General features: G+C 41.8%; 1 protein-coding gene across 1 annotated transcript in view; it reads left to right on the top strand.

Moving 5' to 3' along the window:
- Positions 1–681: 681 nt before the first annotated feature.
- Ireb2 (iron responsive element binding protein 2) overlaps positions 682–25,516 on the top strand; it is a 48,391-nt gene continuing 23,556 nt past the window's right edge. Inside the window, exons 1-8 of the mRNA XM_028864991.2 lie at positions 682–833; positions 2,283–2,372; positions 16,932–17,097; positions 18,093–18,230; positions 19,809–20,027; positions 22,189–22,258; positions 22,788–22,971; positions 23,875–24,014. Of these exons, the coding sequence (XP_028720824.1) occupies positions 815–833; positions 2,283–2,372; positions 16,932–17,097; positions 18,093–18,230; positions 19,809–20,027; positions 22,189–22,258; positions 22,788–22,971; positions 23,875–24,014 (1,026 nt within the window). The 5' untranslated portion in view covers positions 682–814. The remainder of the gene's footprint in view (positions 834–2,282; positions 2,373–16,931; positions 17,098–18,092; positions 18,231–19,808; positions 20,028–22,188; positions 22,259–22,787; positions 22,972–23,874; positions 24,015–25,516) is intronic.

The following is a 25,516-nucleotide window of genomic DNA, read 5'->3' as shown; positions in this document are numbered from 1 at the left end:
TTTTTGAGAAGGTTGTCTGGACCGGGGTGGTAACAAGGGAAGTAATTAGAAAGCAGATGGATCAAGCGGACGTCTACTGGAAGAGGGAGGAGTCGAGGACAGCGTACTGGGGGGGTGCTCGGGCAGTGCCATTTACTGGTACCGGCAGCACAAAAGGACTCACTGGCTTGGGGGGTGGTGACTGTTTTGGAGGGGTTTTGTACACGAGGTGCTTGTGGTAACAAGTATTTGGATATTCTCCTCTCAGCTTAGGAGACAGGTTAGTTGATTGCCTATGTGTCCCATCAGCCTGGCCATCTTCTCTGGAGAACATCACGGCTTAACACAAGGGGTGGGGGACGGGTTCTCCTTAAGCTGTTTTTCCTAAGAGTTCCAATCTTAACCCTTTCCCCAAAAAGACACCCTGAAGACGTCGCTGGAGCTCAAAAACCTCATCGGACACTTCGGGCGACCGCCAAGTAACGGACTCTATAGCTCCCCGCAGCTAAACCCACTGCCTGCCCAGGCTCCGCCCCCGCACCGCTCACCCCCGCTTAGGAGAGCGGTGGAGACTGCGCAGGGACCCGCCCACGGCCTGGCTCCGCCTTTCTCTTTCTTTGTTTCACCCGGCCCTAAGATCTCGCGAGAGCTAGCCGGCAAACCCCGCGTGCGCAGACCCCGGGCCAGCTCTGCGGCTCTCGCGGTGTTTGCGCGAGACTGCTTCCTTCCTCCTTCCCCTGCCAGTCCGCTTGCCTTCCTCCCTGTCTTCCCGGCCCGGCCTCCCCCTCCTTCCCCCGCCGGCCCCCTCCCCGCAGGGATAATATGGTCTCCGGCGATGGACTCCCCAAGTGCAGGTCAGTTCCTGGCCGCCGCCGCCGCCGCCGTAGCGCTGGCGGCTGGAGGCGTGCGCTGCCGTCCGCCGTGGCCCTTGCTTTGCTTTTCTTACGGTCACCCGGGGGGGGGGGGCTCCCCAGGTCCTCGGGGCTTGGTCGCTCCCCCTTCGGGGACGAGGCCGCGAAAGCCAGGCCTCCCCGCCCGCGTCTCGCTCATGAGCGGGGCGGTAAATCCGCCGCTGGCTGGGGTCCGCTGCTTGACGCCGGCAGCCTCCGGGTCCCCGGGAGTAACACCTGGGGCAGGGACAAACCCACGTCGTCCTCTACCCGCCCCCTCCCCCTTTGTGAGCGTGGAGGTGGGGAGACCTGGGTCCCCGCGTTTGGGTTTCACGCTGCTGGGTTGTTCGTTGCACTCGGCAGCCTGGAGTCCCCTCGCTTTCTTTGCTTCTGGACGTGGAGTGAGGGGCTGTCGAGGCTGAACGTTAGTCAACCGGTTCCCAGATTATATTTATTGCAGCGCCGAGTCTCCTCCCCCATTCACCTCCCTCCACAAAAGAATAACACTATCCATTCCAAGTGGATTGTGCTTATCTTGTCTCCTTTGGGGAGAAGATATTAGCAGTGTTTAGGGGTCCCGCCCATCCACGTAATGAGTCTGCACAATGAATCTTTTCAACCCCAAGGTTGCCTCACCCTTCCCCACGACACTGAGAGTGGGGGCATATTCAATTAGTGCATAACCATAAGGACATATCTCCTAGGAGAATGTAATGTGCCAATTAATCTAGATATTTTGATGGTCACTTTTTTTTTTAAATCTTGTTTAGCGTTCTAACTATCGTTGGATTGTTAATTGTCTTTTGATCCTTTTGAAAATCTGACATAATGGTTTTCTCAAAGCATTCTCTCTGTACTTAAGCAGTACTTCAGGGCATGTTTTCTGAATGCTTGTACATCATTTAAACTATCTATTGTCTCCTCCCGGACATTTAACATATTTTTTAAGATTGAAAAGCCACTAAGTGAGCATGGTGGCTCATGCCTGTAATTCCAGCATTCAGGAGACAGAAAGGTTGATTGCCTCTAGTTGGAGGCACTCATGGATTGCCCAGTGAGCTTAAGTCCAGCCTGGGCTACAGTAGCATACCCTGTCTCTCAATGGACAAACTAGTAAATTATCTTATCAGTTTTATACTTGACAAGAGTCACGATTTAGAATTATACAACTCAGTGTGGTGGAGACGAGCCTTGTGTGTATGATGTGGTCAGCACCACACCACCGCCATCCACTGCAGCCATTGTTAAAGCCCCTTGTACCTCATGCCTGCCTTACCGGGTAATACAACTATAACTACATTTCCATCACTGTGAAGAGTTCTCCTGAGCAAAATTTTGGGTGTTTTCTCTTTGAATAAGATACCTGCTAACTGTAATTGATGAAAAGTTTGCTCTTTCCCCCCCTTCTTTCAGGATACACCTTTGAGTACCTTATTGAAACATTAAGTGACAATTCACATAAGAAGTTCTTCAATGTACCTAAACTTGGAGGCACCAAGTATGGTAATGTTGCTTTACATTTTTCTTGGGCTTTAGTCTTTAGTAATTATAATGCATGGGTCAAGCAGAGCTGAAGACATTTTAAATTTATTTCCACCATGTGGTAACAGGTACACCTACCCATATTTCTTATTGACAAAACTCTTTGGACTTCTAGTTGAGGAAAATGGAAACCCATACCTTAATTTCTCCTTTAAAACTTTTAGTTAATTAAATGGGCTCCCCCAGCCCCCAAATAAGCTAATCTATTTTAAGAGAAAACATAACAATATTCTGTAGTGACTTAATGTGTATGTTAACTTTTTCAAGTGGTCAGTGCCTCAGGTTTTTCTTTGGTTGGTTGGTTGGATTTTCCGAGACAGGGTTTCCCTGTAGAACTTGGCTGTTTTGGAACTTACTTTGTAGACAAGGCTGACCTGGAACTCAGAGATCCACCTGCCTCTGCCTCAAGTGCTGAGCACAGAAGCGTGTGCCATCATCACCTAGAGCCTCTCATTATTCTTTACACCATCTTTAAATAGGGTTATCAGCTAGTCCACTGGTTTGAATTGTTCTCTACTAAACGTGGTTCTCTGACTCTTTGGTAAACTTGCACATTCCTAATCAGGGTCAAACCTTTCATCAGGTTCTTAAAAGAATGAACGTGGTTAACCTCTTGGCCATTGGATGGATAGGGTCTTGACTTTTATTGGGCCTTTTATCTTGACTTTTATCTTGACTTTTGATTTTTAGTTGTGTTTTGTTTTGAAACAGAGTCTCATAAGTGGCCCAAGTTAGCCTTGAACTGTCTGTCATTCCTGTCTTGGCCTCCCAAGTGCTGGAATTGAAAGAATGCTCTACCAAGCCCAGCTTTTGACTTAGTTGAAAGTTGAGTAACTTTTCAACCAGACCAAAGACCTGTTAGGAAGAATGGTTGCTGGTGAACTTTTTTGTTAAAGCTTTATGTAAAAATACATGACCAGCCTTACAGTTTGGAGAGAGATTTTCTTTAATCCTGTTTAGTCCTCCTTTATAAGTAATGTAGGTTTTTTATGAATATAAATAGTCTAGATTTTCATGTACAGTGTTTCTAGGTGCATTGTGAGACAAGTCAGTTATTTTTTAGTATCTTAGAAGATCCCCATCTTAGAATTAGATTTCTCTTCAAAAATAGCTAACCCCAGAATGACAGCAATAGCCTTTATACCTTCTGTTGCAGTAATTTGTAGAGAGAGGCTGGTTATTTTCTTGTACTTCATGCCTTTCATTTAGTTTATCCCTTAACTGATGATTTTGCATTGGTTTTAGAAAATTGTTTGCTAAGAAAGGGAGAGGGGTCTTTGGCCCTGGAGTGATGGCTTAGTGGGTCAAGTGCTTGCCACCTAAGCCTGAGGACGTGAGTTCAGATCCCCAGAACCCACATAAGGAAGCTCAGCATTGTCATGTGTGTCTGTAGTTCCAGCTCTGGGGAGGGAGGCAGGCAGGTCCTTGGGGCTCACTTGCCCAGCCAGTCTAGCCAAAATGGCAAGCTCTAGGTGAGAGAACCTATCTCTCTCTGAAAATAAGTTGGAAAGCAATAGTGAAAGACACCCAGCATTGTTGTATACACATGCCCAGACAGACGTATATCACCCCTACATTCATCATACACACATGCACAATAGGGTTTTTTGGTTTTGTTTTTCAAGACAGGGTTTCTCTGTAGCTTTAGAGCTTGTCCTGGATTGTTTTGTTTTGTTTTTCAAGACAGGGTAGCTTTGGAGCCTGTCCTGGAACTGCTCTGTAGACCAGGCTGGCCTTGAACTCACAGAGATCCACCTGCCTCTACCTCCCAAGTGCTGGGATTAAAGGCGTGTGCCAACACCACCAGGCACAATAGGTTTTCTTTATAAACTCTTTTCTCCAAAATACCTGATTCTGTCTATCTAGTTACTTTTCTGTTGCTCTAATAAGACACCATGACCAAGGCAACTTACAGAAAAAAAAATGTATTTGGAGCTTACAGTTTCAGCAGCAGTTTAGTCTTCATAACCATCATGGCAGGGAGCATGGCAGCAGGCAGTCAAGCAGGCACAGTGTTGGTACAGTAGCTGAGAAGCTCACATATCTTGACACAACCCCAACTCAGAAAGAGCACTGGGACTGGTTCTGGTCTCTTGAAACTGGGAAGCCTGCCCCCACTGACATACCACCCAACAAAGCCACAGCTCCTAATTCTTCCCAAACAGTTCACTGACTGGGGACCAAGTACTAAAAAGTACAGAAGCCTATGGGGGCCATTCTCACCTAAGCCACCACACTGGCCTCAAAGGATTTTTGGTTTTGTTGTGTTTTGTTTTTGAGATAGAATCTTATGTAGCCCAGTCTATTCTGGAACTCACTGTGTAGCCCAGGCTGGCTTCAAAATTCTAATTCTCCTGCTTCCATCTCCCAAGTACTGAGATTACAGGTATGTGTTACTGCTCATGGTTTAGGTAGTGCTGGGGTCAAGTCCAGGACCTCTTGCACACCAAGCAAGCACTTTACCAACTATACAAAAGTTTTTTTTCAAACCCATTTTGAGCAATTTATAAAAGAGCATTTATAGGGATAGTTTTTTGTACTTGAGAATAAATAATCTCTATGAATAATTTTTGGAAATGTGCCCACTTGAAGATGACCTATAAACACACAATCAGTAGGGAATCAAAAGCAATTGTAATGAAAAGGGATGATTAATAATATAAAAATTAATTTATCTGATGGGAGATAAACTGTTATGGGCATCTGTATGTACTATTTTTTCAGAATTACCAGAGTTATATTTATTACAATCGTAATAAATAAAACACCTTCAAAAACAGTTTTAAGATTTCTTGATAAAGAAAAAAGCTAGAACTGGTTGAGAATGAACGATAGTAGGCAGCCTATACCATCTGTTTCACCAGCATAATGCCCTTTTTAGTCCTTAGATGGGGGTAGCACAAATGTATTTATTTTCCTGTCCTTGTCTCTGGGGTCTCTCTACATGGCTGTAGCTGTCCTGTAACTCACTCTGTAGACCACGGACGGCAGCCTCAGTCACAGAGATGAGCTGCCTCTGGCCATTTTATCTTTTGCTCCTCATTTTTATTCAGGGTATGGAAGTGGACACTCCTGAGATGTTGACTACATTTTGATCTGACACAATTTCCCTCCTGGAAAACTGCTTTTTTAAAGTTCTGAATTGCCTCTTTGGTACATTTTAGTATACTGACTAGAAACTTAAGATATTTTGGTGACTGTCTTCTCTGAATTTAAGAATATATGTATTCCCAAGGCAGAATAAAGGGCATGTGGAGGGCAGTCAACTCAGAATTAGTGAGCAGCATTATAGAAGCATGAATGAAGTTGTTAGTAATGGGGAAGACAGTGAAGAGACTGGCTAGGGTGGAGTTTACATTCATTATCTTTTCTTTTTTCCTTCCTGACTACTTACTTTCTTAAACATAGTAAACAGAAATATAGCCAGCACTATGTTCATACCCTACCTTGTAGCCTGGCATGGTGGCACATGTCTGTCAATTAAGTGTCAAGAGATCATGGGTTCAAGGCCAACCTGTACTACATGGTTAGTCTAATACCAAGGGTGAGGCTGTAGCTCTGGTAGGGCATGCACAAAGCCCTGATTGGATATCTAGCACTAGAAAAAAACAAAACAGAAACCAACTCCTACATTGCAGTTTCTGAAAGAAAATCTGTATTTAACTTTTTTGTTTGTTTGTTTTTGTTTTTCGAGACAGGGTTTCTCTGTGTAGCTTTGCGCCTTTCCTGGAACTCACTCTGTAGTCCAGGCTGGCCTCAAACTCAGAGATCGGCCTGCCTCTGACTCCCGAGTGCTGGGATTAAATGCGTGTGCCACCACCGCCCTGCTGTATTTAACATTTTAGGAGAGTCTTTGTGATTTATAAGATTGCAAACATGATAAGGCCTCACGGATAAAATAGAAAGTCACATTTTTATGTACTTATATAAAACATGAATATTTTTACAATGAAAATACAATGTGTATTGTTTTGTGAGCTTTTCTTCACCTGATATATTATGCATATTTTTCCATGTCATTCAATACAAGTATTTCTGCTATCTGAATCTGCTTGGTTTCTGAGTCAGGGAGCATGAGTTTCCAGTAGAAAGGGCTATCTGTACTTTGCTACAGCTTTTAATGGCTACACAGTAAAGTTGTTACTAGCTTTTCCCTATGTGGTTACTCTATCCCCCCTTCCCTTGTGATACAACTTAGGGCTTTAATATATGCTAGGCTAATGTGATAGCACTGGTCTACATCCCTGGCTTCTCTCTCTCTCTCTCTCTCTCTCTCTCTCTCTCTCTCTCTCTCTCTCTCTCTCACACACACACACACACACACACACACACTCACACACACACTCACTCACACACTCACACACTCACACTCACTCATACACATTTTTATTTCAAGCTGTTGCTACAAAGTATTGTTAGGTTGAAAGTGTGCTGTCCTTTCCACCTCCATCACACATTTCTATTTTTACGTTCTTAGTTTATGCTGTCCCGTTATCTATCATGAGCTATAAAGAACAAATACTTTTGTAGAAAATACAATACAGTTTCCAGACAGGCAAACATAGTGGAGGAAAAATACAGTCTTTCCAAAACCAGGCAGAGGCTCTTTACTGTTTGAAGGCTGCCTGATCTCGTTATTTCTGTTTGTTTTTTCCTCTCTACCTGAGTCTTCTATCTGTAAAACTCACTGTACTCACTTTGAATAATTTCCAGTATGATCACCTGACTGGTTTTGTGTGTTGTGAATGGCTTGCCATTCAGCTAAGATGATATCTCGGGGTGATTTTTTTTCCACTTATTGCTTTAACTTAACTTGTTGGTTTTCCTTTGCTGATCCAGTTACCCTGCTAAAGGGTAAGTATGTATTCTCTGATCTTATATCTTCCTTGGACTCTGGAAAGGCCTGCGGGTTGGGTAAGCAGTGAAATAGTTTACTTATAGAATGTACACATTGTACATACATTTCTAAAGATCACTTAATGTGATTCTGTAGATACCAAGTACAATTACACATTTAACCTGGTGCATTATGTTCAAGAGTTTGACTTTAGCTTCGCTTTTTATTTTCTGTTTCTGATTAGACTCTTTGATGATAAGAAAGTGACACTTACTAGCTCAGCCAAAGTAGAATTTATTGTGATGGTATACAACTCCCAGGCCAATTAAATCTGGCTGGCTGTCAAGAAAATAAAGTGGGCCACTACTGGTGGCATTCTTTGTTTTTTTCTCCTGGGTACTTCATGTTTCTACCCCTTCTACTCAAATCACTTGATTGAAGACAAGCCTTCTGTGTGTGCTTACTTCATACATAACCCTAAATCCCAAATAAGAAATCTCAACCTTTAGCTTAGGTTTTTGTTGTTTTTCCTTCCTAGGATGGATCTCACTCAGTCCAGTATGGCCTTGAACTCTTTATTTAGCTGAAGATGACTTTGAACTTCTGATCCTCCTGCCTCCACTTCTGAGTGCTAGGAATATAGGCATGCTGTTTATGTGGCACTGGAGATCAAGCCTAAGATGTATGCATGCCAGGCAATCATTCTGTCAGCTACAGCTGAGCCATATCCTCAACCCTGTGTTGCCCAGTCTTGTAACAGCCATTCAGCCTTGTCCTGGGAGCCTGGGTTTGTCTTTCATCAACTTCCTTTCCTCTATGATAGTAGACTTTCAGAACTAGACCTGAAGTTATTGCTCACAATATTTATGGTTCCTGAGTTTATTTCAAAAGAGTGATAAATTAGCATACTTTCTCAGCTTAAATTACCAATATCTTTAAAAGTTTCTAGATTCATAAAATTGTAGAAATTCCCACTGAGAAGCAGTCTGTCTCTTAAATACCCTGTTTCATTCATCTCATTTACATTTATTGAGTACTCACGTATTTCCGGCAAATGATAGCCAAGATAGCATCTCTGTGCTAAGGAAAGCACAGTTTTCCATGGAACATACACGGAAATTATGTGGAGAGGGTACACTGAGGGCTTTAGTTAATAGTCTGGGTCTAGTCAAGAGGTACAAAGCATGACCAGAGGAGGTTTAGTTTTTAAAAAATTATTGACTGTGTAACTGTAATTTTAAGAAACCAGAAAACTGTATGGTGATCTAGGGTTAAGAGAAAATGCCCAATGTGGAAGAGGCTCAGAATTCTTAAGAAAAGATGTGGTTCTGTATATTTGATTGCCAAGAAGTTTGCTGGTTTGTGCTAGCTGATGCAGGTCTGGAGGTGCTATCCCAGTGGTTCTTAACCTGTGGGCCAAGACCCCTTTGGAAGTCAAATTATTTGCAGGGGTCACGATTGTAAGACGATCGGAAAACACAGATATTTACATTACAATTCATGACGTAGCAAAATTACAATTATGAAATAGCAAAGAATAATTTTATGGTGTGGGTCACCATAACCTGAGGAATTTGAGGGTTCCAGCCTTGGAATGGTTGAGAACCATTTTGTTAGACTATAGTCCACCCTCTGAAGTGTATAACCAAGCAGTCAGTAGTTAGTGATGTGACTGTGCTTCAGGAGGGCAGGTGCTGGTAGAGGCAAGAGTCCTTTCCGAGCTCATGGGCCACTTAGGGGTTGGAGAACAATGGGACTTAGCGAGGAACATCTGCAGGCAGCCTCCAGGTGGAATCTAGTCTCTAGCATAGAAACGAGCTTTCTTTACAAGGATGCCTTAGCCCAGGTGCTGGCACAATGTTGAGGCTCTTGAGTGGCACTGAGAGGCACCAGTTCCCATGTTGAGAAGGCCATGGTGAAATTGACAGCTATGTTTGTGGTTGTTTTAATAAGCTGTGTAATACACTTGGAAGATCTTTGTCTTAGTCACTCTTCTATTGCTGTGAAGAGACACCACGACCAAGGCAACTCTTACAAAAGAAAGCATTTAATTGTGGGCTGGCTTACAGTTTCAGAGGTTTAGCCCATTATCTTCACGGTGGGGAGCATGGCAGCATGCAGGCAGACATATTGCTGGAGAAGTAGCTGTGAGTTCTATATCCTGATCCATAGGCAGAGACCGACAGACACTGGGCCTGGCATGGGCTTTTGAAATCCTAAATCCCACTTTCGGTGATTTCCTTCAAGGCTAAACCTCCTAATTATTCTCATTCTTTCAAATAGTGCCACTCCCTATTGACTAAGTCTTCAAATACATGAACCTATGGGGGTCATTCTTATTCAAACCACCACAATCTGCATAACTCATTACAACCTTAACCATCTCAAAGATGAATAAATGCAATGACCAGACAGAGTAGCACTAGACAAGTAACAGTTATGTTTATTTTGTTTTTACTATGTAGCTCTGGCTGTCCTGAAACTCATGGTGTAGACTAGGCTGGCCTTGAACTCACAGAGATCCACCTGCTTCTGCCTCCCAAGTGCTAGAACTAAAGACATATGCCACTATATCTGGCATTTACTTTGCTTTTGAGAAGTGTCCACTAAATGCCCACATTTGAATAGCCATGGCTTATGAGCTGTTCTTCAAGTGAAAACTTCTTGAAAAGAAGTGGCTAATTTTTTAACTTGAGACTTTTTCCCCCCTGTTTTTTTGAAACAGGATTTTTCTGTGTAGCTTTGCGCCTTTTCTGGAACTCACTCTGTAGCCCAGGTTGGCCTCGAACTCACAGTGATCCGCCTGGCTCTGCCTCCCGAGTGCTGGGATTAAAGGCATGCGCCACCACTGCCTGGCTTCTTAGAGCTTTTTCATCCACCCCAGTCATTGTACTTTGATGTTCAGCAGAAAAGCTGTATATGTACTTTGTCACACAGAACTAAAAAGATTTTAGCAGCATGAGCTGTTAAGGAGGGCAGGCAAATTTTCTGAGTGTTAAGGTACCTGCTGCCAAGCCTAATGACCTGAATTTGATCCCTGGGTCCCCCACATGGTAGAAAGAGAGAACCAGCTCCAGCAAGTTGTCCTCTATTCTCCACGATCATACTGTAGCACATAAACCCCCACCACTACCACAAGAAATTAAAAAAAAAAAAAATCACTGGAAAGGTCAGAATGTTAAGGAAAAGAAAACAAGGTCTCAGTTGACCTCATAGGTTGTTTGAAAGGATTTCAAAATCCTAGGAGCCCTGGGACCATATTTTGAAAATACTAGTGTGGATCAGGCATGAAGGTTGACAATTTATTTGTAATGGGAGTTTGGACTGAATGGTGATAGTAGACAAAAAGATGTGTCAGGAACATTGTTTCAAAGCCAGGTGTGGTGGTGCACACCTTTGATCCCGCACTCAGAAGGCAGATGCAGGTGGATCTCTCTGAGTTTGAGGTCAGTGGTCTACAAAGTCAGTTCCTGGACAGCCAGGGCTGTTACACAGAGAAACCCTGTCTTAAGAAACCAAGAAGAAAAGAAAAGTACAATGCTTTTTAAAAACTCCTTGTACTGAGAATTGAACTTAAGACCTTGAGCATGCTAGGCAAGCACTCACTGAACTCTTACCTTCAACCCTTCATTTTTATTTTGAGATAGGGTCTCAATAAGTTGACCACACTGGCCTTGAACTTAACTCTAGCCCAGGCAAGCCTTGAACTTCTGATCTTGCCTTGGCCTCCTAAATAGCTGAGTTTACAGACCTGTGCCCAAACCCAGCTGTGATGCTTGTGTTGACATAGATGTCTGAATGGATGATAGTGACAGGAAGTAAAAGCAGAGTTATGAATCATAATGTAAATATTTTTGGAAATGTAGGTTTGCCAAAGGGGTCTCAACCTTCATGTTGAAAACAAAGGGAGTTTAGTGCCCTTTGGCACATCATTTGCAAGGCATAGAAATAGGGAGAAAATTGCAGAGAGCTGTTGGGTGAGTCTGTAGAAAAAGAGTTGTTTCAAAGAGGAACTTGTTAATTGTTGACTTGCTAAGAGGCTATTAGAATTCTTAACTCGGTGTGGTGGGTGTGATGTCAGAGACAGATGAGTATTAGGGAATATACGGAGAGAGAGAGAGAGAATCCTCATTCATTGTTGGTGGGAATATAAGAGGATACCACCACTTTGGAAGGTAGTTGGGCTGTTTCTTAAAAGTTACGGTCTGGCCAGGCAGCGGTGGCGCACGCCTTTAATCCAGCACTGGGGTCACCACAACATGAAAAACTCTATTAAAGGGTCGCAGCTTTAGGAAGGTTGAGAACCACTGGTCTACATTATTCTATCCTGAAGTGTGTGGTGGTGCACTCGGGAGACGGAGGCAGGCAGGTCTCTGTGAGTTTGAAGCCAACCTGGGCTACAAAGTGAGTTCCAGAAAAGGCGCAAAGCTACACAGAAAAACCCTGTTTCAAAAAAACGGGGAAAAAAAAAAGTTACGGTCTGGGAATGTTGCTCAGTGGTAGCATGTTTGCCTAGCGCATACATGTCCCAGGTTTCAACCCTTCCCTTTTTTTAAAAAATTTTCTTTTAATTGACTTATTTTTTTATTTTATTTGCATTGGTGTTTTGCCTTTATAAATGTCTGTGTGAGGGTGTCAGATCTTGGAGTTACAGACAGTTGTTAGCTGCCATGTGGGTGCTGGGAATTGAACCCAGATCCTCTGGAAGAGCAGTCAGTGCTCTTAACCACTGAGCCATCTCTCCAGCCCCTCAACCCTTCTTATTAGCACCAGTGAATGAATGAACAAATGATTATTATATGACCTAGCTATTGTATGTACACAATATTCTTTTTTTAAAGATTTATGTGTATTTATGTTTTTATTATTTTATGTATATGGGTATTTTTCTGCATGTATGTCTGTACACCATGTGTGTGCCTGGTGCCTGTGAAGACCAGAGGAGGGTGTTGGATCCCCTGGAGTTATAGTCACAAATGGTTGTGAGCCACAGTCTGTGAGTCCTAGGAATTGAACTCGGTTACTCTGTAAGCCAGTACTTTTAACTGCTAAGCCCCTGTACATAGTATTCTTATGTATGTGCCCAAGAAAAATCAAGGCAGGTAATCTTAGGAAGCATTTGTTCATATGAGCTAAAAATTGTACAACCCTAAATATCCTCCAGTTGGTAAACTGAAGCACAATTTGGTGCGTAATGGAGTGCCATTTAGTAAAAGAAATTAACTATAGATACATAGTATAGTAGGAATGAACCATAAAAGCTTGTTCAGTGGGGGAAAAAGCCAGACACAAAAGATGTTATTGTGTGTTGCTGGAGGGCTTCTCTCCAGGCTCCACCAAGCCCCGCAGTCCCACAATCCACGTATAAAATAATCACTCAGACGCTTATATCACTTATAAACTGTATGGCTGTGGCAGGCTTCTTGCTAACTGTTCTTTTATCTTAAATTAACCCATTTTTATAAATCTATACCTTGCCACGTGTCTGGTGGCTTACCGGCGTCTTCACATGCTGCTTCTCCTGGTGGTGGCTGCAGTGTCTCCCTCCTCAGCCTTCCGCTTCCCAGAATTCTCCTCTCTCCTTGTCCCACCTACTTCCTGCCTGGCAACCTACTTCCTGCCTGGTCACTGGCCATCAGTGTTTTATTTATATAGAGCAATATCCACAGTAATTGTGTTACTCTGTTTGTCTAGAAAAGATGAAGAATAGATTTCCTGATAGGGAATCCTGGAATTGGAGATTAAAGTGTGAAGATTAACAGTAAATGAACATGGAGAAAATGTTGAGCTTATGAAAATGTTCTAAAATGTACTCATGATGCTAATTCCAAAACCTGTCATATTTAACTAAAACAATTTTAAGTTGCTTACTTGGAAAGGTTAAATATAAGATATGCAAAATATGTCTCAATTTAATTATTTTGTTTAAAAAACAGTTCTTGAATTAGGGGAGATATACAGACTAACTGAAAATGCAGAAAACCTAAGTATTGTGTGACTTTTCTTGGGGAAATTTGAACAAACGCCTCTTCACTCCAGACAGGGTACTGGTACTAGACCAAAGAGACGACTCCGGTCATATTTGGTGAACCAGGGAGGTTATTTGAGTTACTCCTGGGGACACTGGCTGTTCATAATGCTGACATACTGAAGAGTCTCCTCCCTCCAGCAGTTGTTTACTGCTTATAGCAAGGCCTTGTGACTCTTGTAGTTGAGTTCCCTTCCCGAGTCTTCTCAGCCTCCTTCCTCTTCACAGGAGAGAATGTTTCAATATGAAGGATATAGCACATAACACCTCATCTCCTGCTGCTCTTGGATTTCTTCTACACCCTCTGTAGCACTATTCCCTGAGCCTCGGATGGAAATGGAGGATGTAATAAGGTCGTCTCATTTTCTCCCATTTCTAGCTTAGCATTGGGCCATTATACTCTAGGAATAGTTCTTACTCTCGGGAGTGTGACGGGTCGAGTCTCTACAGTAGCTACCACCCTCTGCACAAGTTGAAAGGACTCCTCTGCAGCCGACAGCAGTAGTCAGTGCAGGAGTAAATACAAATGTCTAGAAGGCAGTTGGACGTCTCTTTCACAAAGCAGTAGCAGCAGCCTCCCACCAGGGCATATGGCCTCCCCAGCCCCAGGTCTTCACCCCGGCTCACAAACCAAACACAGACCCTCTCTTCTGGAGTGGGCTTTAAGTCAGATCAGAAGTCAGTGACAGTCAGTGCCGCTGTTTAAGAGTGACGTGTTGGTTGTACAGTAGTCACTCAAGCAGGTATGTCAGTGACAGTTTCCACGGCAGCCTGTGGTGTCAGAGGCAGGGAAGGAACATTTGTTTCGGTTCCAGCTTTATTTCTTCATTCTTGTCCTGCAGTTAAGGCCCAACAAGGACTTACCATCTATTTCTGGCCTGTCTGACTGGCAGCTTATAGCGAGGTAACCTGCCCATGGCATTTTTTTTTCCTTTTCAAGACATGGTTTCTCTGTGTAGTTTTGGTGCCTGTCCTGGATCTCGCTCTGTAGACCAGGCTGGCCTGGAACTCACAGAGATCCGCCTGGCTCTGCCTCCCGAGTGCTGGGATTAAAGGCGTGCGCCACCACTGCCCGGCTATTACTCTACTTCTTTGCTTTGTAATATTCGGATTCCAGCCACATTCTTGTCCCACAGCTTCACAAACCAGGCTGTGAGGAATTCTTTCATCTGCTTAAAAAGTCTTTCTTAATCACTGAAACATCTCTCCAGCTTCTAAAAAGTCTGTCTTAATTCAAGCAATTCAGAGGCTAAGTATTCCCTGATTACCATAGTTTCTTCTACAGTGGCCATTATTAAGGCCATTGTCTGCACATTGAATCATGGCTTTTCCTTCCTCAGCATTGAAAGTCAGACCTGAGGGCTGACTTCTATTAATTTCTGTCCCATTCTCTCCTTCCTCACTGACTGAGTGATTCTTCACATGGGTTCCAGGTTTTGGGATCCCAGAAAGAGTTCTTTTTAGCACAGATCTTAATTGTATTATAATTTCCTTGTGCTACGTACTTGCCAGCTATAAGAAATGGCACGCCAACACTTCCATCTCATGCTCCATTTTTTCCCATTTTCCTGTCAAATCTGGCTAATGTGGAGAATAATATCTATATGTCTTTTTTCTACAAAAATTCCTCCTCTTAATGGTCAAGTTCTTTCATGGCAGATAGTTGAACTTGAGGTGCTAAGGTCTATAACTCCTGTGACAATCTGCTTATGATCCCATCTCAATATGAGCTATTTTCAGGGACTGAATTGTGTTTAGTAGTTTGGTCAGCCTTTTAAGGGTGTCCCTGTACTTTTTCAGATCACATTTATCAAGGAGGCATACTCTCCCACACCATGTAGAGAAAGCCAGACATCTTGGAATTTTCTCCAAGTGTGCCTCTGGCTCAGCCTGCTTAGCTTTGGTTTCATGCCTCATCATGCATAGTAGAACATGCAACTGTCAGTACATATAGAGAAAGAAAGAACCATATTGGAATTGCAGATTCAGTTTAGAATGCCAGAAATGTCAGTCTCTGTTGCATTCCTTATCACTCAGGGGCCATGCAGCAGTTCCTTACCAACTCATCTTTGGTTCTGTCAGTCCCAGGGCCCATTCTGACACCAATAGAATATGTGATTTTTTTTTTTTTTCCTGAGGATACATGAAAAACATGTCTATTTGCCCAGACAGGGCAACCAACAGACCCAGCTTGGTGAGAGTCTTCATAAGTTCCCTAGTTGTTTTAGCTCCCATTTTTCTTCAAGGAGGCAGTGTTTGTATCTGAAGATAATATAACATCAGGATTGGTGTTTTTGATAGGATTAAAGAAAAAAGAGGTCTGTGAAGGTATTTTTCCTGGAAGTAATGATTGTCTTTTTTAGTTTTCTATGTCCTTACCGACGTAAGGTCTCCAAATGTCTGCCTATGCTCCCGATGGGATAATCAAGTTATCTGCTCTTACCCCCATGCCCCTTTTCTCAGCAGCACCACATCTAGACATCATCTCCCCCATTAGTGATACTGGTTGCACTGTCTCTATCAACCGTTGTCCTGAGTCTCTTTACCACCCCTCCTGTGTTGGAGACTGTTTCCTAGATTCCATGGTTTTCTAATTTTTGTTTATATTTGTTTCATGGAGCCTGTCTTCCACAAGCTACTTAAGAAAAGAAGATAACTCAGAAATAGAATGAATTTATTGATTGTTTACCTGTTTATAAATTTCAGGGCTGAAAATAATTTTGACTTGGAATTTTGAAGTATTGCTACGTAGTTGTCCAGCTTCTGCCATGCCCACTCAGAAGCCCCAGGTGGTCCTGATTGCTAATGTGTTTCAGGTGCTTGGTCTGCTTAGCTCATGACCAGACATTCGTGCACACGTCATACTTCTGTTGGCTCTTGTGGATTATAAACATTGTAATTTAAAAAAATCTATCCATGTATTTATTTTATGTGTGTGGTGGCAGTTTGAATGAGAAATGTCTCCCATAGTCTCAGGTATTTGGACACTTGGTTCTCAGTTTTATCACTGTTTAGGAAGGTGACTCAGTCTTGCTGGAGTCACTGGAGTGTGTCAGTGGAGTAGACTTTTGAGAGTATGTAGCCTCACTCTTCTTCCCATTCACTCTGTCTGCTTGGTGCCTGCATTGAAGGCGTAATTGGTGTTCTAATTTTTTTCTATTGCTGCAACAAATTCCATGCCTGAGAGTATCTTAGGGAGGAAAGGGTTATTTCATCTATGCTTCCAGGTCACAGCCCATATTTGAGGGAAGACAGAGTGGGAACCCAAGCAGAAGCTTGAAGCACATACCATGGAGGGAAGCTGCTTTCTGGCCTGCACTCTGGCTCACTTTCTTCTCCAAGCCAAGACTGCCTACCTGGACCTCTTACTGCCCACAGTGGTCTAGGCCCCCCTACATCAATGGATAATCCAGACAGTCCCCTGCATGTATACCTCCAGGCTAATTTGATCTAGGCAATTTCTCAATTGATTACTCCAGGCTATGTCAAGTTCACAATTAGGTCTAACTAGGACAACAAGGGTGTCTTCATTATTGTATTTAGTTGATACTCCATCCTTTTCAATATTTATACTGGAGATTTTGCTGTTGTAATTTTTGCAATGTGTAGATATGGCTGTTCTCTTGGTTATAGTAATATTTTTGTCTTGAATCAGATATTCTGCCTTATTCAATACGGGTCCTGTTGGAAGCTGCTGTACGAAATTGTGATGGCTTTTTAATTAAAAAGGAAGATGTTATGAACATTTTGGACTGGAAAACCAAACAAAGCAATGTTGAAGTGCCCTTTTTCCCTGCCCGTGTTGTTCTTCAAGATTTTACGTAAGTGACAGCTTCATTTTTATATTACTTGTATTACAAGTACAGTTGTCTCTAACTTGATGGCCTCGCTCCCACATGTGGAATCCGTGAAGGCTACATATATGGAGCAATGAATGATATGACTTAAGAATTTTAAGCCATCTCAGAATAAAATAGAGATTCTTTACAGTAGCCGGGAAGACTGACCCTTCCTGTTCTGACTGTTTATGGAATATATATTGGAAGTGTGAATATTGAATTAAATGTTGGAGAACATCCCCCTCGTCCACTCACATAAGCCTAGTTTATGTGCCACTGATGTGCAGTATCTCCAATATGTTGCTGCTTAATGCATTTGTTACTGTTCTGTAATCATCAGTGTGTTATGTTTGTTCTTTTTTTTTTTTCCCTGAGACAGGGTTTCTCTGTGTAACTTTGCACCTTTCCTGGAACTCACTCTGTAGCCCAGGCTGGCCTCGAACTCACAGAGATCCGCCTGGCTCTGCCTCCCGAGTGCTGGGATTAAAGGCGTGCGCCACCACCGCCCGGCTCAGTGTGTTATGTTTGCCTTGTATCTTTGGTATGAAGAATAGTGAAGTCATTTAGTACATGTTTGTTTTACATATATATATGTATAAGTGTGTGTGTATGTGTATATATATATATATATGTGCAGATGGATGACTATAAAATGGTAAAGGCAATTATGAATAGCTTTGAGGTAATTCGAGGGCTGTGGAGGAAGGGCCTAGATGAGAGAGGTGCACAGCCAATTCTGGTTTTCCCTTACACGTCAGAGTCATCTCTTCTGTATTTGGCAGTTCTACTCCTGAGCACTGAAGTTCACAGATACTATTAGTGTTAATTCTCATTAAACCAGGAAGTACATCTAACTTTATAGATCATAAGTACATTATCAAAAATAAACACAAACTAAAAAGAGATCATTTTTAAAAGTCAAAAGAAATGAGTATTAAGCAATTAGACCTGTAATTTGATTGTTCTTTATTTTTTAGCGGAATACCGGCAATGGTGGATTTTGCTGCTATGAGGGAGGCAGTGAAAAGTCTTGGAGGTGATCCTAAGAAAGTCCACCCTGCCTGTCCAACAGATCTCACAGTTGACCATTCTTTACAGATCGACTTCAGTAAATGGTACTGCAGTACAGACATGTGAAGACCAGTCACTAGTTAACTGCAAGTGGGTAGTGGGGAGGTAGAGGATTAGCGGCTCTGGCACAGAGTAAAGCCTGCTGTGGTCAGGACTGACTAGTACATTAAAGTAAAAAAAAAAGTGGGACTCACATTAGTGCAATTTTTGTACTTACTCTGAGTTTAAAGCTATTTTCATATTTGTATGCTTCTGTTACCATGTTTGAACTTGCTTTTTGGAATGGATATCTAAATTAAGTTTTGTCTCTTATTTTGTTTTTGAGTCAGGATCTTGCTCTCTAACTCTGATGGGCCTTGAACCCTCTTTATAAACCAGGCTGGCCTCAGACTCCCGCCTCTTCCTCTCCCAGGTGGTAGGTCACAGACATGCTCCTCAGCCAGTCTCGGTTCCATGTTGATTTTAGTATACTTACCTTAGAGAGGCTGAAGGTTTGCCTGTAACTGGTGACTGAAAATCCTGAGTCCACTGAAGGTGGTTTCCTTCCATTGACGTAAGCGTCGTGGATTTCTAAGGCAGCTTTGACCAAGAGAAGAAAGACTAGAGACGCTTTCTGGTCTCTGCCTTCAGTCTTCCTTTACATTCCTTAGAGTAGTGGAACAATATCAAAATTCACTCATAACTCATGAGAGTCTCAATACCATGTATTGAAACTGTGTGTTCTTGAAGTTGTTATATTGTACTTCCTCAAAGTTATTCATATTGGTATAGAACATAAAAAAATGAGTGTGCCAGATGTGGCTTTAATCACAGCACTCATGAGGCAGAGACAAGTGGATCTCTGAGTTCAAGGCCAACCTGGTCTACATAGGGTGTTCCAGGACAGTCAAAGCTACATGTCAAATTAGAAGAAATTTCTGTGTGCTTCTCCTCTCCTTTCCTTATCTAGGGCAGTGGGAGGTATGTGGTTATATGAGGTATTTGGGAGCATATTTTTCCTTCATGAATTTGGGGTGGTTGAGAAACTTGAGACAGTACCTTACTATGTAGCCAAGGTTAGCTTTGAACTCGTGTCAATCCCCTTACCTCAGATTACAGGTGTGCCACTATCCTACCTTAGGTTTTCTCTTTTATAACCTGAAATACTCTTGTTAACATCACATTAAATCTAAGCCTGTCTAGTTAGAGTTGATACTGTGACCACAGCAACTCTTGTAAGTAAAACATTGAGTTGGGGGTGGGTTGCTTACAGTCCATTTGCATCATGGCGGGGAGCATGGCGGCATGTGGGCAGACATGGTGCTGGAATAGTAGCTGAGAGTACTGCATCTTGCGGGCACCGGAAGTCGACTTAGACACTGGGTGTATAAGCATAGAAAACCTCAAAGCCCACCCCCACAGCGACACAGCTTCCTCCAACAAGGCCACAACCACTCCAACAAAGCCGCATCTCCTAATAGTGCCACTCCCTGTGAGCTTATAGGGGCCAATTGCATTCAAACTACCACACAGCCTTTGGACACCATTCACTTGCAGGTAGTGTTGCTGATGTGAAATTTTTTTTTAAGCTAAAGTTTCTTTCATTTGTAAATTACTATTTTGTTTCCTTTTTGAAATAATAGTGCAATACAGAATGCACCAAATCCTGGAGGTGGTGACCTGCAGAAAGCAGGAAAGCTCTCCCCACTTAAAGTGCAGCCTAAGAAGCTTCCATGCCGAGGCCAGACTACCTGCCGAGGATCGTGTGATTCTGGAGAACTAAGCCGAAACTCAGGAACATTTTCTTCACAGATTGAGAATACGCCCATCCTATGTCCTTTTCATTTGCAACCAGTGCCTGAGTATGACATTATTTCTGTTAATTCTTCACTTAAGAAAATCATATCTCTCACGTCTCATTCCTGTTGCATTGCCTTCACAACTCACGTTCTAATTTGCTTTCTATAGCCAGGCTGGCCTCGAATTCTAGGCTCCTTCCTGCCCCAGCCTTCAGGTGTTGTCATTAAAAATGTGCACCACCATTCTTACCTGCTATAAAGTTGCTCTTTGTCAGTCAGTTATTAACTTTAAAAGAAAATTAGTAGACATGGCTGGCAAGATGATGGTTTAATGGTTAAGAGCACTCATTGCTCTTGCAGAGGACTGGGATTTAATTCCCAGAACACAGCGGTTCATATCCATTTGTGACTTCCAGTTCCAGGGCATCAGATACCTCTTCTGACCTCTGTGGGCTCCTCAGGTGTGTCGTGCACAGACATATATTCACCCACATACACATAAAAGTAAAATTAAAACAAATACTTTGTTTTAAGAAGTATTAAAACATTTATAGTTTTAGGAAGCTAAAAAAAGTATTCACACATACGCATGATAAATGTCAAATGATGCAGTAATTTTGTCTGTCTTTGAATTGGATCTTTCAAGTTCTGTCTAGTTCTAAAATCTTGGGTTCGTAGTTTTACAAAGCTTTAGGTTATAGTGATCTCCTGTATCCTTCCTAAGAATTAGATGTACTCTGACTCCTTTGCTGTATGGTTCCAATAATTTTATGTAATAACTCCTTGTTCTTAATACCCATTTTCCCTGATTGTTCCAGTGTGTTGACTTGAAAGAGTAACACCTTTTATACACATTCTGACGACGTTTACTAATTCAAAATGACTGATAGAAGAAAATCTTTTATTTATTTTATTTAGTATGTAATGTATATACTTGCATGAGTTTAAATGCTCCACGTTCATTCAGGAGCACTTGGAAGCCAGAAGAGGGCATCAGATTGCTTACAACTGTAGTTACAGGTGGTTGTGAGATACCGTGTAGGTGCTGGGAACAGAACCTGGGTCCTCTGCAAGAGCAGTAAGCTGTCTTAAATGTGGAGCCAACCATCCTCACAAATTACTGATTTTTAAAAGTTGTCTCTGTATAACTGCAGAATAAAGTGTTTACTGTGATATTATTTCTATAGATGTAACTCAGTATAACATTTAAACTCAAATTTGATTCTAAATTTCAGAATATTACATTGTAGTTTCTGCTTGTATGAAAATAGTGAATCTTACTTTCTGTAACTGCATCAATAAAATATTAATTGTAAATTTGAAGAAGAAAGGATGTGTGAGGTGGTTGAGAGTTTACCATTTGGCCCTTGAAGTCCGTCTAATTTGAAATCATGTTATGATCTAACACACAAAAGACATTTTGTAGCGCCCAGTGCTGTGGAAAGGAAAATAACAGGAGTGACTTTAACGTGCTGTTCCTAAGACTGGGTGAGACCTCTGCAGTGTGCTGTGACTGCAGAGTTCACTTGGCTGGAATTATGAAAATAAGCCTTGGTTTTTAAAAAGTTCACAAGGAATTCTTTTTAGAGCCCAGATTTCATACAAAAAAAGTTTACTTATATTGATACTCTAGTAAAGTCACTAGCTGCTACTTGAAGTAAACAACTTAGGTAGTTTAAGATATTTTTTTAAATGCCCATTAGATTTTTAAAATTAGTTTGCTAAAAGTGGTATTGTTTATTATCTAGAGGTGAGTTATTTTACTTTAAATAATTCATGTAATCTACTTAAACATAAACAGCTGTTTTAAGTGAGTTGAATAAAAGACTTGTGAAAAGATCTTTTTTGACTATAAGGCAGTGTTCATATGTCAGTAGTGTTAATTTCCATCTGCCTGTTATGACCAGCATAAGAGCCAAGGGGAGGAGAAGGCATGCCTTTAACTCCCCGACCTCCCTGCCCTGCTCCCTTCAGCACAGCTTGGTTTGCTTTCATCCACAGCAACCGAGCATTGGGAGCACGGATGGGAATCTGCCTGTTGTACGTGAAGTCAGTTAGGTAGCTGTCCTGTGTGCTGTGTGAGGAGAAAGAGCTTCTTATGGGAAAAATAAATTCCGAAAATTCTTAAGGGGATTTTTTAAATGTGTAGGAGTGAAGACTTAGATATAAGGCAGATGATTGTTTACTAATATATGTATTTAATACCAGCTTTTCATCCTTTTAGACCTGAGACAGTGTTAAAAAATCAAGAAGTAGAATTCGGCAGAAATCGAGAGAGGCTTCAGTTTTTTAAGGTATAAATGATTTGGGGAATTCTTGATTAACATTTATAAAATACTGATACTGTACAGTTTTTAATATTTAGACTTGTGATTAACAAAAGCATTTTAGTCATGGAACTTTCTTGTACCATATTATTGGCATACCCTCATATTTGTTATATTTAAACAACAATAATGAAAACAGTGGCCGAATTTTAAGTGAGTCATCAGCAGTCTTGTTCATTGACTTTTCTGGAGCCTTGGAGCACATTTCCTGGCCTAGAACTTGATACATAGTTGAGAATGGCCTTGAACTGGTTTCTCCTGCCTCCTCTCCCAAGTGCTGGGATTATAGATATACACCACTATGTCCAGTTTCATTTGGTTTTGATGGTCTTCATAGGCTCAATAGCTATGTAGTTTTAGTATTTATTGTAAATTCGGAGTGGACCATATTGAACAGTGGCTCACGTTTTAATGTCTGTTTATTTGTATCTTGATTGTAAATACACAGTTCCACAATGCACTAACCCTGTGTCTCTTAAATCCAAACAAAATATAGTGGAGTTCAGGAGCTTTTAAGAATGTGGCAGTCATCCCTCCTGGAACTGGAATGGCTCATCAAGTGAACTTAGAATATTTATCAAGAGTAGTTTTTGAAGAAAAGGACCTGCTCTTCCCAGACAGTGTAGTTGGCACAGACTCTCATATAACCATGGTGAATGGATTGGGGATTCTTGGGTGGGGTAAGTAAATGCCTCGGTATAATTTGATTTCTTTTTAAGAAGGGATACCAAGAATATTATCAGAGGACAGAGAGCCTCTTTGAGGCTCTCATTATATCAACATTTTTATAGTTTTCTCATTATAGCAACAAAGAAACAGACTTCTGAGTTTATGAATTGTGTAGTAAAGAGGATTTATGGAAAAAGATTGCCCATAGCCAGCACAGCACCACTGTTAGGCAGTTACTCAGTGGGTGATGGTGAGGTCTGGGGCAGTGTTGATGATGGCTGTGGTTGCACTCTCAGGGTCCTTCCACATCTCCTCCTGCCTTTGGAGATCCAAAACCCGTCAGGTCATTTTATTTAGTCCTTCGTGATCTCTTTTGTGTCTCACAGCCTTGCCTACCACCCCTATTTACAACTTGTTAAGCACAGTTGCTTCTTGAAATCCCTAACCTTTCTCATCAATTTAAGAGTACCCCACTGTGTACTTAACTTTTTTTTTAATAGAGTATTATAACTGTTGGGTTTTTTCTTAGATTCCAGTCATGAGACTAAGGTAGGCATAGACTGGGCTGTAGTCACATGCAGGTGTTTGCTGGTCATTGAACAGTACATATCATACTCAGAAAATGCTGATTAAATTTAATGTAAAGGTAAAAATACCAGTTCTCTCAAGTAAGTAAGTGGAGTGAGTCATCCTTTATGTTTTTGGTTGTGAGCCTAGCCTTTAACGGCTGGGCCATCTCTCCAGCCCGAGTCATCCTTTATAAAGGGTTCAGGTTCAAGGTCCACAGTGAAAGTGATGTGGCAACTCCTTGTAAGATGCTGTGTAAGTCATGCTTGTGAAACATGGGAGATTTTAAAATGGAAAATAACTCATTTAAATCAGTCCTTTGCTGATAAACTTGTTCTTCTCAACAGGAGTTGGAGGCATTGAAACAGAAGCAGTTATGCTGGGCCTACCAGTTACTCTTCCTTTACCAGAGGTGGTTGGATGTGAGCTAACTGGGTCGTCCAATGCTTTTGTTACGTCCATAGATATTGTCCTCGGCATTACCAAGGTGAGCTCAAATAATAGTTGTTCCATGACTTACTTATTGACCATCTTTATGTAAGTGGAGCAGCCCCACAGGAGCCCAGATTTGAATTTATGCCTCCATCCTTAGTTCTTACATTACTAGCTAGATCATAAAGTTACCATAGTGATTATAACAAATGTAACATATATACTTATAAGTACAAAAAAGTCATTGTGTGCTTGTTACCTGTCAACACATTTATTAAATAACCTTATTATAAGCTTATGAGTGAGTTACTATTGTAATTATTTTAATTGAGAAGAAAATGCATGCAGCCTAGTCATTTCTCAAAGGAGCACAGGGCTGAATACTAAGTAGACCAAGACTTTAGACCCAGGAGGCTACACCCTTAACAGTCCTGCATTACTGCCTCAATAAATAACTTGTTGATGACATGGATTTTTAAAACGTTAGATTTAAACCAGGTGGTAGTGGCACAGTCCTTTAATCCCAACACATGGGAGGCAGATCTCTGAATTAGAGGCTAACCTGCTCAATACAGCAAGTTCCAGAACAGTTAGGACTACATAGAGAGACCCTGTCTCACAAAACAAACAACAACAAAATGTGATACTTAACATATTTGATGAAGAAGCCAGGTGTGGTGGCACATGCCTATAAACCCAGGACTCAAGAGGATGAGACAGGAGGATCATAAAATAAGAGGTCAGCCCCCAAAAAGTAATTTTTGTTTGCATGTATCTGTGTCCATACTCTCTCTGCAAGTGCAGGTGGAGGCAACACCCATTATTTTTCTCTTGGTGCCTTTGTTTTGAGACAGAATCTCTCATTGGCCAGGACCTGGGCCTTTCCAAGTAGGCTGTGCGGGCTAGGGATCCACGTGTCTGGCTTTCCAGCACTCGGGGCACAGCACATGCTACTGTGCCTGACTTTTTGAACTAGGGTTCTAGCTATCAAGCTGAAGCCCTTGTGCTTACAAGGCCAAGAGTTTTACCACTTTACCAACTGTGCTGTTTCTCTAGTCCCTGCCCCCAGCTTTAAAAAAGCATTTTTATTATACTTATTTATTTATTGTGTGTATGTGTGTGGCAGCCTGTGGGTGCTGTGACTTACATGTGGAGGTCAGAAGACAACTTTCAGATGTTGGTTTTCTTCTGCCCTGTGGCAGAAGAAGGTGGCAAGTACCTTAACTCCCTGAGCCAGTTAATCCTCCTCCCCAATTTTTTCTTTACGAAAAAAACAAACAATAAAAACATTACTAGGTAATGCTTTGAAACATTCAGTGGTAGAAATGGGATAGTGTCAGACTTCTCCATTGTCTGTTTTAACATTACTTTGAGGTAGTACTGGCTGCATATGTTTAATATAGTGGATAAGAAGTTATAATATTGCAATCTAACTTGTCTAGTTGTCAGTAACTTGAAGTTCCATTTAAAAAAAATGGTTGCACTTGAGAGCTGGGTGGTGGTAGTGCACACCTTTAATCCCAGCACTTAGGAGGCAGAGGCAGGCAGATCTCTGTG

This window comes from Peromyscus leucopus, chromosome 7, assembly GCF_004664715.2.
Source record: "Peromyscus leucopus breed LL Stock chromosome 7, UCI_PerLeu_2.1, whole genome shotgun sequence".
Taxonomy (NCBI): domain Eukaryota; kingdom Metazoa; phylum Chordata; class Mammalia; order Rodentia; family Cricetidae; genus Peromyscus; species Peromyscus leucopus.
This window is presented reverse-complemented; position numbering and strand designations above follow the sequence as displayed.